Source organism: Phocoena sinus, chromosome 19 (assembly GCF_008692025.1).
Source record: "Phocoena sinus isolate mPhoSin1 chromosome 19, mPhoSin1.pri, whole genome shotgun sequence".
NCBI lineage: Eukaryota > Metazoa > Chordata > Mammalia > Artiodactyla > Phocoenidae > Phocoena > Phocoena sinus.
In genome coordinates, this window is record NC_045781.1 from 16,273,425 (window position 1) to 16,288,556 (window position 15,132).

The 15,132-nt window shown below is 39.4% G+C and overlaps 1 protein-coding gene and 1 long non-coding RNA gene across 5 annotated transcripts in view; one reads left to right on the top strand and one right to left on the bottom strand.

The window, feature by feature from the left end:
• Positions 1-1,537: 1,537 nt before the first annotated feature.
• LOC116744213 (zinc finger protein 181) lies at positions 1,538-10,749 on the bottom strand. 4 transcript variants are annotated; one of them, XM_032613648.1, is made up of 5 exons: positions 10,510-10,749; positions 9,777-9,850; positions 5,436-5,556; positions 5,094-5,189; positions 1,538-3,775 (listed from the first exon to the last, which is right to left on the bottom strand). In XM_032613648.1, exons 2-5 carry the CDS (start codon positions 9,783-9,785, stop codon positions 2,289-2,291), a joined length of 1,713 nt encoding a protein of 570 aa, XP_032469539.1. In that variant the 5' UTR covers positions 9,786-9,850; positions 10,510-10,749; the 3' UTR covers positions 1,538-2,288. The 4 variants fall into 4 exon arrangements, with proteins under 4 accessions (XP_032469539.1, XP_032469538.1, XP_032469537.1 ...); XM_032613647.1 differs by having other exon boundaries at positions 1,566-3,775; positions 5,094-5,192; XM_032613646.1 differs by having other exon boundaries at positions 1,566-3,775; positions 5,436-10,749.
• Positions 10,750-10,898: 149 nt separating this feature from the next.
• Positions 10,899-15,132, top strand: part of LOC116743907 — a 30,952-nt gene continuing 26,718 nt past the window's right edge. The window contains exon 1 of the long non-coding RNA XR_004346917.1: positions 10,899-11,536. This is a non-coding gene — a long non-coding RNA (uncharacterized LOC116743907). The remainder of the gene's footprint in view (positions 11,537-15,132) is intronic.

Sequence of the window (15,132 nt, forward strand, 5' to 3'; positions counted from 1 at the left end):
CTTGTTTGATACCATCCCATACTCCTTTAATTATAAATCTCTCGAAGATCCTTCAACATGCCATAGAATGTCGAAATAAATCTTATAACTAAAACAAAATCAAAGGAAAGATAAATTTCTGCTTATTATTAAAACTTCACCATCCCATTCCAAACCCACTATACCTGGTGAGAATTGCTATGTGCCTTCACCTCTTAGCTTTCTGTTAAAAGTAGCATATGTACCAGAGTAGAATATTTTGTCTAAAGTTGGAAACCCTATTACTCATTCCATACCAGAATTATATCAGCAATATAATATTCTTCCTTAAAATAATGTCTTACAACTATCAAATGCCATAGAGAACATAATCTGAAATATAAATTATATAACTGCCCTTTACTTGCAACTGTGTCCATACAATCCTAATCACTGATCTGTATCACCTTTCCAGTCACAAGAAAGGAAATTGTGAAGCCAGTAAGGCTATTCCTTTTTTTATCTGAAACTTATATTTGAAGCCATCCCCCTTGTAATTATCTGTCAAGGTTCAGTGTAGAAAACAAAAACTATTTTAAGAAGATATGTTGCAGGATACTAGTGCTCTCAAAATTGGTGAGCAGGCTGGAGAAGTAATGGGAACAGCTCTGGACTAGTAAATTCCAACCTCCCATAACAATGATCAAGGAATGGGGAAATGACTGCTGCTGTTACTAGTGTTGCTGCCAACAGTAGTACCTCAAAGCCACAAAACTTGAAACTAGACACTGAATAATGTATTCTGGATGCAGAAAACATGATAGAACTTACTTGTCTGCTTTGCCTAGAACGAACTCCAAGAGCGTGTGTGCCTTACATACAGTTGTCCTCAGCATCTGTGAGGGACTGGTTCCAGGACCAACATACTCCCTCACCCCCTATGGATACAAAAATCTGCAGGTGCTCCAAATCCCTTACATAAAATGGCATAGTATTTGCTATAACCTAGGCACATCCTCCTGTATACTTTAATTATCCCTAGGTTACTTATAATACCTAATACAATGTAAATGCCATGTAGTTGTAAACACAATGTACATACCATGTAAATAACTGCCTGCAGCAGGTAAGTTCAAGTTTTTCTTTTTAGAACTTTCTGGATAAAAACTTTTTTTTAACATCTTCCAACTGCGAGTGGTTGAATCTGCAGATGCAGAATCTGCAGTTATGGAGGATCACTGTAATTAGGACTCATTCCTTAGGATTTGGATTAAAAAGCACATCCTCTCTGCTCTAATCCCTCATAGTATGTATAGTTTCTTGGTTATGTTCTCACAGCACTTGTAAAAATTAAAATGTGTCAATTAAGCCAACTGGAAATGGACTGTGGATTATCCTTATCAAAATAGAGAAATTCTTAGCTCAGAGATCAGGCCATTTTTTTCTAGGTTTGTTAGTCTCCCACTGAAGGCTATATAGGAAAGCTGATCCTAATTCTTCAAGAGGAAAGTAGTGGAAAATTTTGTAAGAAGTATCAGTGTGTCAGTGAAAGAGTCCAATATATACAAAATGATTTTACTAGAGACCAAAAATTTTACTCACACCACTTTTTACTTCTGTTGCAACTTTAATTTTCAATTATAACATTTATTGGATCCACTGGGTGACTAAATATCTTCACATGCCCATTAGCTAATTTCTATGTAGGACTCTTGAGTAAAATGCATGCTGCTACTATAAGATATGCATATTCATTTATAATATGCTTGTTTGCTCTCCTGTAGAATTGTTTACAAATTAGCATCATTGCAAAGAAAGACTTACACATAATTCCTAAATCCTTCAGGTTTTTCTAACATTAATCTTCTGATGTCTAGCAAGCTAAGAATGCTTAGTGAACACTTTGCTACATTTCTTACATAAGCTTTCTTTCCAGTGTGAGTTCTTTGATGTAAAATGAGGGATGCATTTTAACTGGACTTCCCACAATTTTTATATTCATATTGCTTCTCTCCTGTAGGTGTTTAATGTTTTTTAAGAGATTCATATCACCTAATGTCTTTCCCATACTTGTAACATGTAAAGGGTTTTTCCCCAGTGTGGATTTACTTGTGTCAATTAAGGGATTAATGCTGGCTAAAGTCTTTCCCACATTTACTGCCTTCATATAGTCTCTCTACAGTGTGAATTGTGATAGACAATAAGGCTTGTATCATTGCTAAAGAGTTTCCCATATTCATTACATTCATAAGAATTTTCTCCAGTATAGATTTTCTGATTTTCAATCAGGGAGGATCTATGGCTACAGTATATTATGACAAATTCTGCATTTATGCAGTTTCTCTCTTATATGATCTTTCACATGTATAGTGATTTATATGGCCTAAAGGCTTTTCCACACTTATTGTACTACTGGGTTTCTCTCCATTATGTACTCTTTGATGGGCAGTAAGATTTGAGCCTTTGCTAAATGCTTTCCCACACTCATTACATTTATATGGCTTTTCTCCAGTATGAATTCTCTGATGTACAGTAAGGTTTGAACTACAGCTGAAGGTCTTCCCACATTTAATACATTCATAGGGTTTCTCTCCAGTATGAATTCTGTGATGTTGAAACAGGGATGCCCTATGACTGAAGGCTTTCCCACATATACTACATTCATAAGGTTTCAACCTAGTGTGGTTTCTCAAATGCATATTCAGTGATTCAGGCTGGCTGAAGGATTTCCTGCATTTTTGACATTCGAAGGGTTTTTCTTCAGTATGAATACTCTGATGCTGAATAAGAAATGAGAGGCTGCTAAAGACTTTCAGACATTTGTTGCATTCAAATTGTTTCTCTATACTGTGAATTCTTTGATGTCGAGTAAGGTGTGAGCTACAGCAAAAGGCTTTTCCACATTCGCTGCATTCATAAGGTTTCTCTCCAGTGTGAATTTTCTGATGGTGAATGAGAGATGACCTGTGAATAAAGGCCTTCCCACATATTCGACATTCATAGAGTTTTTCTTGAGTATGAATTCTCAGATGTTCAATGAGATGTGAAACACGACTAAAAGCCTTTCCACAGTTCATACATTCATATGGTTTCTCTCCAGTGTGAGTGCTTTGATGATTAGTAAGTGATGAGACATGGCTAAAGGCCTTCCCACATTCAATACATTTGTAAGGTTTCTCTCCACTGTGGCTTATTTGATGTCGAGTAAGGGATGAGCCATGGCTAAAAGTCTTCCCACATTCATGACATTCATAGGGTTTCTCTCCTGTGTGAATTCTCCAATGGCGATTAAGGATTGATTGTTTCCCAAAGGCTTTCCCACATTCACTACATGTATAGATTTTCTCTCTATTAAAAGTCTGGTGAAGGGTAAGAGATTTGCTTTGGCTGAAGGCTGCCACACTTTCATCAGAATTCAAAAGTTTCTTTCCATCATTGATATTCTCATTTTTTATAACTGAATTTGCTGGTAGGCTCTTCTTAAATATATCACGTTTATGTGACTTCCCTTCAGCAGAAATTCTCTGTGGTTCAGAAAGAATAGACTTTAAAGGCAAGATGCTCCTAAACTTACTGCATTTGTAAACACTTTCCCCGGTGGGACTTTCTCTAAAGGTGAGGGTCACTGGTCTGAAATGTTCTACCTGATTTTCACACTTCCCCTCCAACTTCTCTATATAATCCAAGTCCTTGTTAAAATTTGAAAATTCATGACTTTGTTTTATAGTTTTTTCCATTATTACCATTTGGGGAAAATCTTCATCATAAATATCTTCCTTCGTTGATAATTCTTTGCTTTCCCATCTTGATTTCCAATCTGTAACATATCAAGACAGCAAAACACTGCTTTTTCTGAACTTCTTGAAAAGAAACTTCTATGGTAGAAATAGGAGAACTGGATAAAAAATAAAGTCATTCCCCTCTAACCCCCAAGACACATGGCTCTGACAACTCTCATATATTCAATGATTTCTGAACAAAGTTCAAATGCAGCACAGAGAATACAGACAGCTCACAGAGGCAGGAACAGAGTATAATAAGGGAAATGGGTTAATATAGGCAATCAGTTTTGGGGGAAAAAAGGAAACTATCAGAAAGAAAATGCAGAAGGCATTCTGGATCCCAAGCCAACATTTTGTGCCTATACTTATGTGAAAGACTACATTTTATCTCACACAGCCTTGGTTCTCCAACGTTCGATTAATCTAAATTTGCTGTCAGATTAGTATGCTTAATATGAAGAATATATAGCACTGTGCTAAACAGCTACAATGAAAACAAAATAATCTAAATACTCTTTATGGCTCAGAAAGATTTAAGCTTTGTGAGTTTATGTAGGATCTGTGTGAAATCATATTTATTGACATTAAAAAAATACTGTTCTGGACTTCCCTGGCACAGTGGTTAAGAATCCACCTGCCAATGCAGGGGACACAGGTTCGAGCCCTGGTCTGGGAAGATCCCACATGCCACAGAACAACTAACCCTTGCACCACAACTACTGAACCTGCACTCTACAGCCTGTGCGCTACAACTACTGAAGCCCGTGTGCCCTAGAGCCCGTGCTCCCCAACAAGGGGAGCCACCGCAATGAGAAGCCCGTGCACCACAACAAAGAGTAGCCCCCGCTCACCGTAACTAGAAAAAGCCCACACGCAGCAATGAAGACCCAACGCAGCCAGAAGAAAAAATAAAGAAAATACTGTTCTCAGAAAACTTATATATCCCTTACTTCCTCTAACACTTATGTTCATATTTGTTCTTTGAAGTTCTGCCTTAGGGGAAAAGTGATTTTCCATCTAATTGACAGCTTTTTCAGCCTAAAAGCATTTGTATATTTTTCCTTAAGTGGACTCGAAAAGAATAATTGCCTTATTTTCATTTCAAATAAATAACAATTTGAATTATTATGATGCCAAAACCCTCCACTTTTGATGAGATGACATGAGTAATACAGAAAAATAATAATTTAGGATAGAGGAATGGTTGTTTTGAAATCTAAGCTAAGGATCCCTCAATTTTGTTACATTTGGAATCTCTGATGACAGTAGCCCTAAAATATACTAAAATGCCTCCATACTTTCTACAAGCATCTTTAAACAAAGATCTCCTTTGCCTGATTCACCATGACTTACCTGGAAACAAACTTTTTGACAGCTTTTTCTCCACCATCCAAGGTTCTTTGCCATCCTCCAATAAAGCAATCACGTATGGCTTAGGTATGGAAAGACCTGCTTACAGGAAAAATATAGAACAAACATTGTTTAAGCTGTGGCCTTCATGGAGGAGAGACTATCATCAAAAAAGGGACCGAAGAAAGGTCTGAAAGATGTTCACTGAAACGGGAAGGTAAGCTTCAGGCAGGACACAACAGAGCTATACATTTCCTCAGAACATTTACTAAGGAGGATCTCTAGCAATTTGGAGTGGCAGAAGAAAGATCTCCCTCATTGGGGTGGAGGCAGAGATATGCTTACCTAGAGATACCAGGTTTTCATAATTCTGTACCATCACATCCTTGTATAAATTCCTCTGAGTAGGATCTAGCCATCCCCACTCTTCATGGGAGAAGTCTATAGCCACATCACTAAATGTCACCTGAAATAGCAAACACATTTAAGCTCAACCATAGCCCTGGCCTCTTTTGTCACTGGTTAAGAGGTAAAATTACCCTGGGGTGGAAGAAAGGGAACAAGATTCAGCAGTTGTGACAATGATCAGGAATCTGATCTAAGTTAAGTAATAATTGGATAATTATGTGCTTGGCATTGTTATACAATAAGGATAAGAGATAAATATAAGAGCTCTGCTTCAGAAGAGTAGGGAATAGAATTATAAAATTTTTCAAAATCAGCATTCAACTTTTGGCATATAGTCAAGTGCTTAGCTCTGTTTTTTATAGTTTACGTGCCAGGTAAAAGAACATGAATTAAGGTTCAAAAAAAAAGAAGAATCCAATAGGTTCATAATAAAAAGACACCTTTATATTAAAGATAGACACATTCATAACCAATTTATAAACAAAAAGCAAAAATATTTATGGTACATAATTAAACATCATATTCATAATCTATAATTAAAATAATTTGAGACCCCTGGGCAAGAAGACTGGTTTCATGCCATAGGTAGTCCTTGAATAGAACCTTAAAGGAAGGGCAAAGAAAAAAAAAAAGACACATTTCAAGGAAAATATTCTAAGAAAATAGATTTCTTCCCAATAGTACTCATTCACAGTATTATTTAAAATAGCAAAATTTTAGAAAAATTTTTAATGTTTAATAATAGCTTACTGGTTAGTCAAATTAAAATATGTGCAAACAAAGTATGCATTTAAAATGTCATTATTATTACCTTTCACTGGTGAAATAGGCATTGTTTGGCTATTGTAAATTTTTCACTCCAAGTGTAGATTCAATATTCTGTTACTTTATTTGGATATTTTATTAATACACGTGTTCACCAGCGACACTGGTCTTTGGTTTTAAAGAGGGAATTTACCTTCATCAGGTGTTAGGGAAATAATTAAAAATCAAATCTACCAAGCAGAAAATCCTCTCTACAGTGTAAAAAAAAAAACAGTTTTATTACTGAATAAGCATTAAACCAGACTATAATGCACTTCACAGGTAATCACTAATGAGACTCCAAGGACAGAAAGAAATTTCACCCTTTTATAAACTCAGGCAGATACAATCCATTACACATATTTTCAAAGTAAATGATAACTTGTCCTTAAGTAAGAGGACCTGACAGCATCATTTGCTACACACAGTTCATCCTAAATTCACTTGGTAATTGGGGTAGTCATCTGTGTTAACTGCCTTTACCCCAAAGAAAAATTTTAAAACTCATATCTTTATGACAAGCAAGTAGTTAGAATCTGCAGCCAGGAGTCTAGGCTAAACTCCCATACAGATAGGGAGATAGGGGTGCATCTTCCTTCATGTTTCCATTTTGAAGAGATGGCTCCAAGGCCCTTAAGAAAGACTTTAATGCTTTGCAAAACTGGCAGAGGCTTATTTAGCTTTGAAAAAGATGAACAAGCATCTCAAAGGGAGAGGGAGAGGATATACAATTACAGATTTTTCTCAAGGAAACACTAAGAAAAGGGAGGGGGAGAAGGTCTCTCTTTTGGCACCAGGGAAAATTCTTTTTTCCACTTGTATTTACTCTTAGCCAGGTATTAGGGTTACGCTAGCCTTATCATATGAACTGAGAAAATTTCCATCTTTTCCTATTTTCCACAGTGGTCTTTTTCTTTTTTAAGATTTTTTTTTTGATGTGGACCATTTTTAAAGTCTTTATTGAATTTGTTATAATATTGCTTCTATGTTTTGGTTTTTTGGCCACAAGGCATGTGGGATCTTAGCTCGCTGACCAGGGATTGAACCCATACCCCCTGCACTGGAAGGTGAAGTTAACCACTGGACCGCCAGGGAAGCCCCCCACAGTAGTCTTTAAATGATTAGCTTTTAAAAATCCCAAATGATAAGCCAAATTAAAAAATCAACACTACATTAAATGAATAAAACACTATGTTTTACTCCACCAATGCAAAGATATTTTACATTTTAAGTTTTGATATTAATGAATATCATTGTATTAATAGTCTAGAGAAGAAACCTCACATAATCTAATAGATACTCTTTGATCTTTATTTAAATCAGTGTTTCTCAATCTTGGCACTACTGACATTTTAGGCTGGACAATTCTTTACTGTGCGAGCTGTCCTGTGCATTTTAGGATGTTTAGTAGGATCCCTAGCCTCCACCCTTTAGATGCCAGTAGCAACTCCCCTTAACCACCCCCACCCCCAGTTAGAACAACTGAAAATGTCTCTAGACATTATCAAATGTCCCTTATGAGTGGCACTAAGGGGGATAAAGTCACCCCCTTTTGAAAACCACTGCTGTACAAAATTTTTGCACTTCTTTGAAAGACTCTTGGGCCTCTCTACCTACACGCAAGGTGTTTTCTCAGTTTGGTATAACTTCACTTCTACCTCTTCCGCCCTGGTACTATGAGACACTGAAACAACTCCAGCCTTGCTTCCCCAGGGATGCTTCAACTCTTTCTTCCCCTTCAATTGCCTGAGCAGCCTGGGATGTTAATTCACCTTTGTCCCCAGAACTTAGGATATTAAATAAATACCTTAATTTCTTATGCTTTCTTACTTTTCTACCAGTCCTGTACTACTCAGTACAGTAGCCACCATATTTGGCTATATAAATTTAAATTAATTAAAATAAAATTTAAATAAAATTTAAAATTCAGTTCCTCAGTCACTGTAGCACTCAATAGTCATACGGCACTGGTGGCTACCACATTGAACAGTACACAAATAGAACACTACCCCCACTGTAGAAAGTTCTCTTGGACAGTATTGCACGAGATCATGAAATCCTGCATGTCAGTGTACACCCAAACCTATGTAAGAGTCTTCCTAACAGGTACTTCATTAAGTGTTTAGAAAATGAATCCATGAGTGATTTTGGCAATTAGTTCGCTTTAGCTTTTACTTAAAAAAAAAAGTTCTTTCAATTCTAATTATCTAATATACCCAAGAAACAGACTCTGCCCAACACGCACACCTGCCACTCATACCTTCTCCTGTGCAGGCTTCACTTCCATGCCATGATTCTGTCCCATCATTTTCTCATCACTCTTTCACTCAATAGCTATTTACTAAGCATCTGTTTTATGCCAGATACCACTCTGGACACTGAAGATAAAACAGTAAACAAAAAAGAAAAAAAAAATCCCTTCCAGTGGGAGGAGACAACAATGAGTGTATGCATATACTAAACACATAGTGTATCAGCTAGTGAGTGATAGGTGCTATGAAAACACAGTGATGGAGGAGTGGAAGTGACAGTCGAGAGAAGGTGACTGCAATTTTAAATAGGTGTTCAGGGAGGCTTTACCGAGAAAGTAACCCCTGAGCAGAGATACAGAGGTAAGAATGCAAGCTTGTGTATATCCAGGGAAAGAATATTCCAAGTAGATGGTACAGCAGATTCCAAGGCCTGGAGGCAGTAGCCAGTGTGGCTGGAGCTCACAGGGAACAAAGAGACAGAGAAGGAAGATGAGATCAGGGAGGTAATAACAGAGCCTAACTGTACAAAGCTTTTTATGTCACGACCCAACTCTGATTTCGATTATGAGTTAAGGCCACCAAAGAGTTTTAAGCTGAGGAATGACAGGATATTATATAACAAGAGGATCTCTATGACAGCTGTATTGAGAAGAGACTGAAGAGGGTCAGGGGCAGAAGAAGGCTATCCAGCAAGGTGACTACTGCAAAATATAAGTGGCTTGTACCAGGGTGGCAGTGGTAGTGGCAGTGATGGGGTAACTAATGGTCAGATTGTGTAGATACACTGTGTATATTTTAGATCCAACTAGAGTGTCTGAATGTTAGTTATAAGAGAAAGGGAGATCTCAAGGATGACTCCAAACCTCTCGACTTGAACGACTGAAAGGACTGACATACACCATTAATTGAGACCACATGATACAGTTTGGACAACTACAAAGCAAATAATTCCAAACTTGAACTTTGAATTGTAATTTTTAAAAAAAGTTTTGCTCAAGACTCTTCAGAGACTTCTAGCAGGAAACTGGTAGAAAACAGAAGCACTGAGAGAAGACAGTACTTTGGAGTTCTGCAGTCTACATCCTGTGCTATAATGAAAGGAATCATAGATCCAGTCCCTAAAAGAACTCGTGAGGTGGGAACTGGTAGGAAAGGCAAAGCAAACACTCAAGAGTCCTGATAAGTAGGTGTTTCAGGAAGATTTGGGGACATACCAACTTACCTGAAACATGACTGCAATTTCCAAAAGTCAACACAGTCCTCTTTCCAGGCTCTCTTCTTATAGAAGGGCAGTGCCTGAAAAGGCAGATCAAGGACAGGAAAAAGCAGTCATGAAAAATCAGGCTTATCTTGCAGCTCTGGACACACCTGCATGGAGAATCACACTGGGAATCACTTTCTAGGGCTCTACCTTTCCCTAGGCAAGAGGTTACCTGGGAATCACTTTCTAGGGCTCTAACCTTTCCCTAGGCAAGAGGTAACCAGGTGCCATTTGCGTGTAAATCAACTATCATATACATAAGTGACAAACTCATAAAACAACAGTAATAACTGTTAAATAAGAGCTCTTTCGATCTTCACCACTATGCATAGTAGGCATTCACATTATTCCAGATTTCTTTTTTTAAACTCTGAGAAAACTGAAACTCGGCGATATTAAAGCAATTTGTTCAAGGTTTACACACTGGATTTTTTTTTTTAATGTAGATGGCGTTTTCTTTCAGTGCGTACAACGCACACTGGCTCTCCCTTTTCCTTTTCGCAACAGCTCTGAGGTAAGCGCCATCCTTACTCCCCTTTTACAAAGCATGACAGAGGCCCAGAGAAGCTAGGGGCCTATTTGGGCTCACACCGCGGGGCAGACCCTGGGACCAGCGACGTTGTGGCTGCCATGCCCAGCGCCCGGGTGCCATCAGCCCGAGGCCTGCGGCGGCCCTCCCGGGACCCACACTTGCCTTAAACCTCAGCGGAGCCCGCCGGCACCGAAGCCGTGCGCGGCCGTCCACAGTGGGCACCTCCTTGTACCTAACGCGCCGGATCGCTGCAGCGGACAATGGCCTCCCGCCTTGCGGGAACTGCGCTGCCCAGAGTCCTCCGCGATTCCAGGACCGAGAATTCCGCCGCAGGGCCGGAGAAGACCGCGGGGCGGGCCAAAAGCGGAGTCCACGGCCGGCTGCACTTCTCAGACTCCTACGCGTCACATACAAAAGTTGCCGGTGCGTCGCACGGTCGCCTCCCAAAAAACTACACTTCCCAGGAGGCACTGCGACCGCGCGATCTCGGCGCACCGCGAGACCACAGCCTGGGCTGTGTGAGAAATTACACAGGGCTGCTCCACCGGGCACACACGCTTAAGTACCAGGAGGACAACAGTCGTTTCTGGCGGACTCTGCTTCCCGGAGCCAACGGCAGCCGTCTACATGCACTGTGAAGACAATGGCGCCCGAACCGCGAAACTACACTTCCCAGAATATTATGCGGCCGCGAAACGTCTTTCGGGTCATTCCTCTGCTCGCACAGATGTTGTCCGGCCCGGAGAAGGGCAGCCTTGCTAGTGCGGGACACGAAGTGGCCTCTACCAGCCGAAGGTCTCCTCTCATCCGAAACTTTGCTGCCACGCTGTCCAGCTCGTATAGGTCTTGAGTATTTGGCGCCCGCTTGCCCAGGACTGTATTTTCCCAAATGCCCTGTGTCCGGGCTCTTACATTAGCTGTCTGCGGACCAATGACACTTCCCAGAAGTTCGAGGGGTCACGTCTTCGCTACGACAGTGACTGCCGCTGTGATGTGCATTACACGTCCTCGAAGGACTCAGGATTATCAGACTCGAGTGAGGGCACTGAGGACCGAGACCCTCAATCCTGGGAAAAAACACTCCTCTGACGCTTCTCCGGGCCCAGAAGCGCTTCTTAGTCTCTGACTACCCAGCCCACCCACACGGGCCCTGGACAAAGATGTATCTAGGCCAGAGCATTCTACTGTTGTGAGTTTGTGTTGTTGCCTTTACTTTTTTTCTTAAGTAAGTTAAATCTTACTTATTTTTTAAAAATTATAAATAGTATCACTATGAATTTTCTTGCATATATCAAGTACTTATATGCATAAGATTCACGAGGTAATGCTTCCACCTTGGTATATCTTGTGAGTGTGGTATTCAGTCCCTATAGCATAAGTGGTTTTTAAAAACATTGTGGCATCAGCTGGATTCCTCTCAAGGCTTAGAGTATGTAACAAGGAAAGGTTTGCCAGTGCAAAGTATATTCCCATTTATGTCTTTTTATGTCTTTATTAAACAGTGACATTTTTTTCAAAGTTGTACCAATTTGTACTCCTGCCATAGTTTATAGTTATTTTGGTTGGCAACTGTTAGTGCCAGCACTTGATTTTTGTGAAACTTTCAAATTTTACAAATCTGCTAGGTGTCAAATTATAACTCATTGTGGCTTAAATTTGCATTTCTTTTATTGTTAATAAGATTGAGAATCTTTTCACGTGTCTGTTGGCTTTAGTATTTCCTTCTCTGAGAATTGCACATCTCTTGGTCAATGTTCTTTTAGAACAATGACCTTTTTAATATTAAAATACAAGTTACACAGAAAAATGCAAGATTTTAAAGGGAGAATGCAGAGACTAGGATACTAAAATTTTTCCCCTGAGAACCTTGGGCATTGAACTGGATTCAGTAACCAAATATGTTTTCTACAGTTTTTGCATAATGTTTCTGAGTGTGAAATTCTTTGATTTTTCTCCTGCTTGGGATTGTTGAGCAGTTTGAATCTGTGAAGTGGCATCTTCTTGTGCTCAGCAAATTTTTCTTCTCCATACATTGCCTCTACTCCCCTCCTCTTCTTGTGAACTCCAGTTAGCTGTTAGGTAGGTTTTTCCATTCTATCCTCTGTAATTTCCATCTTTCAGTCTCTGTATTGCAATCTGGGTGATTTATTCTTATTTATCTAACATTCATAATTCCCTTTCCAGGGGATTTTTTTTTTTTAATTTTCAGTTTTTCAAAGATTTTTGTAACATGGTAGGCACAGCTGATTCATAATATGCATTTGATAATACCTATAATTGAGGATCTTATGAACCTTTGTAAATTTATTTTTTAATTTCTTTACTCAGTTTGCTTTGTTTCCTTTTTTGGTTGGTTATCTGTGTGCCACTCAGTCCTTGAAAAGAGATTTTACTGGGCTCCCCAATATCCTTGGATGAAAGTGCCTCTCTTTTCTAGAGATTATATAGTTTTATTTTCAGACAAGATCTGGGATTACTACCACTCTGGAACCACTTTAAACTAAATCCAAGACATAAAGTCCCTGCTCAGTCCTTCCAGAAAATCTTATATAGGAATTCCTCATTGTTGCTGCTTTTCCTCATGAGCTTCTTGGAAGAATTATGAAGCCTTCCCATTATGGGTCCTCAGATGTCTGGGACATAAATTAAGTTCATGGGGAAGGGGGGTTAACATTAAAGGACTAGATGTGACTGGGGGCAGAGGTGAGAAGCTATTTCAATAGCTTCTATTTCAGTAGCTATTTATGACCAGTGCTTAAGGAACATTACTTCAAAGCTGAACCCCTAACATGTGAGTGCTCTATGATTTGCATTTTTAACAGAAAGAATAGAGGCACTCTGATGAATAGCAAGACTAAGAAAAAGAAATCCAGGGGCAGATGGACTGGGGACTCGGGCATAAGTAAACCAGTTTTAAACAAATACGCCAGTCACTTGAGAAAGAAAATAGGGCCAAGAGAGATCAATAAGGAGACAGGAAAATACTTTACATGCCATACTGAACCCTCCCCCTTCCACTAGCCCTGAGCTGCCTTCGTTCCCTTTTCTATTAGGCAATATTTACAATAAATGATTTTGCTATTGGAATTTATCTGTTCAAGGGCGCATTTTAGAATATGAACTGGAAGGGACTTCCCTGGTGGCACAGTGGTTAAGAATCCGCCTGCCAATGCAGGGGACAAGGGTTCCATCCCTGGTCCGGGAAGATCCCACATGCTGTGGAGCATCTAAGCCCATGCGCCACAACTACTAAGCCTGTGCTCTACAGCCCATGAGCCACAACTACTGAGCCCATGTGCCACAACTACTGAAGCCCTTGTGCCTAGAGCCCATGCTCCACAACAAGAGAAGCCACAGCAATGAGAAGCCTGCACACCACAGCGAAGAGTAGCCCCCACTCACTGCAACTAGAGAAAGCCCGCACGCAGCAACGAGGACCCAATGCTGCCAATAAATAAATAAAATTTATTTTTTTAAAAAAAGAATATGAACTGGGAGAAGAAAAGCCAGTTCATGTTGATGCTGAAACTGTTCCAAGACTCAGGGTGATAAGGAAGTTTGGAACTCTAAGCTTCCAGAGACATCAAAAAAAATTATATGTATTTGCCATAGGGAGAAACTCCTGCTGAGACCTCTGCTAGAAACCTTTGTCCTTGTTCCTGGCTTATTCTCCATCTATCACTTTGTAATAAGCCTACACATCCCACTATGGACCAGAGTTTTAAATCCAAGAGCCTAGTCCTAGTTCTCCTGTCACTGGTTTGAAGACCTATCCATTCCCAGTCTGGCCTAAGCCTGACCCTGGAATGCCCAATGTAGAACCTGTGCAGAGCCTCCAACAATACGTTTGTGTTCTCTCCTTCTGTCCAAGAGGACCTCTGATATCCCACATCTCTGATTATTTATGTGACTAGTATAAGGTAACACCAGACACTTCAGTATGAAGTGTCAGGTGTGCATATGTTTGACAATAGTAAAAAGACTTTGCTTGATAGGTTGGCTGGGTTCCCTGAGGAAAACTAAGGACGGGTATCAAGGGCACTGTCTGGGTATGATGGGGAGGAGGGTGCCCATCTCACTTCCTTTCCTCCCTCTTAGATTATGGAGGAATTGGAATAAGTCTTGCTTTAGCTCCATAAGAAGGGGTTTCATTTAGACTTTAAGGCTGAGAATACCCTTGGGGGCTTACTAGGTAGAGAGCTCAAGTTTTTCCTATTGATTTTGCATGATTTCTCAAAAAAAATGGCTCATGGGAGGTGAAGTCCAATATGTATGTTAGTCTGGGAAAGTATATGGATGGAAGTAAAATGTCACTGTTCTTTTTACAAAACTTCAATAAACACTATTGCAAAATTTAGAAAAAGAAAATTTTAACTCATTCTATTTACCCATAGAAAGTGACTTATCATGCTAATCTATCGAGAGAAAGGTATCATTTATTTTAAAATACAGATTTATTTTACGTGTACGCTCATATTCTTTTTCACTCAATCCATTGTGAATGTCTTACAATACTAACAACATACAACCTACATTATCATTAGAATGTCCACAGTTCCATATCAGGACTCATAACAGTAATAGATTTAAGTGCCCTCCCCTTGATGAACATTTGCTTTGTGCTCAAGTTTTTACTTAAATTTGTGAAGCATATCCTTGTACATACATCATTGCATATGTACTTGGTTTTTTTAAGTGGTAAATCCCTAGATTCTATGCTACTGGTCAAAGAATTTACCTGTCTCTAGGCTTCTTTAATACATACCAACAGAGTGCCTCTATGAA

What these genes read in the sequence shown, in the direction of transcription:
- LOC116744213 (XM_032613645.1), bottom strand. Translation starts at nt 5,574, where the DNA reads ATGTGTTTGCTATTTCAGGTGACATTTAGTGATGTGGCTATAGACTTC. An exon ending in TGAAAACCTGGTATCTCTAG is followed by an intron (nt 5,193 to 5,435) that starts GTAAGCATATCT and finishes TTTTCCTGTAAG; the next exon opens with CAGGTCTTTCCATACCTAAG. An exon ending in GTCAAAAAGTTTGTTTCCAG is followed by an intron (nt 3,776 to 5,093) that starts GTAAGTCATGGT and finishes GATATGTTACAG; the next exon opens with ATTGGAAATCAAGATGGGAA.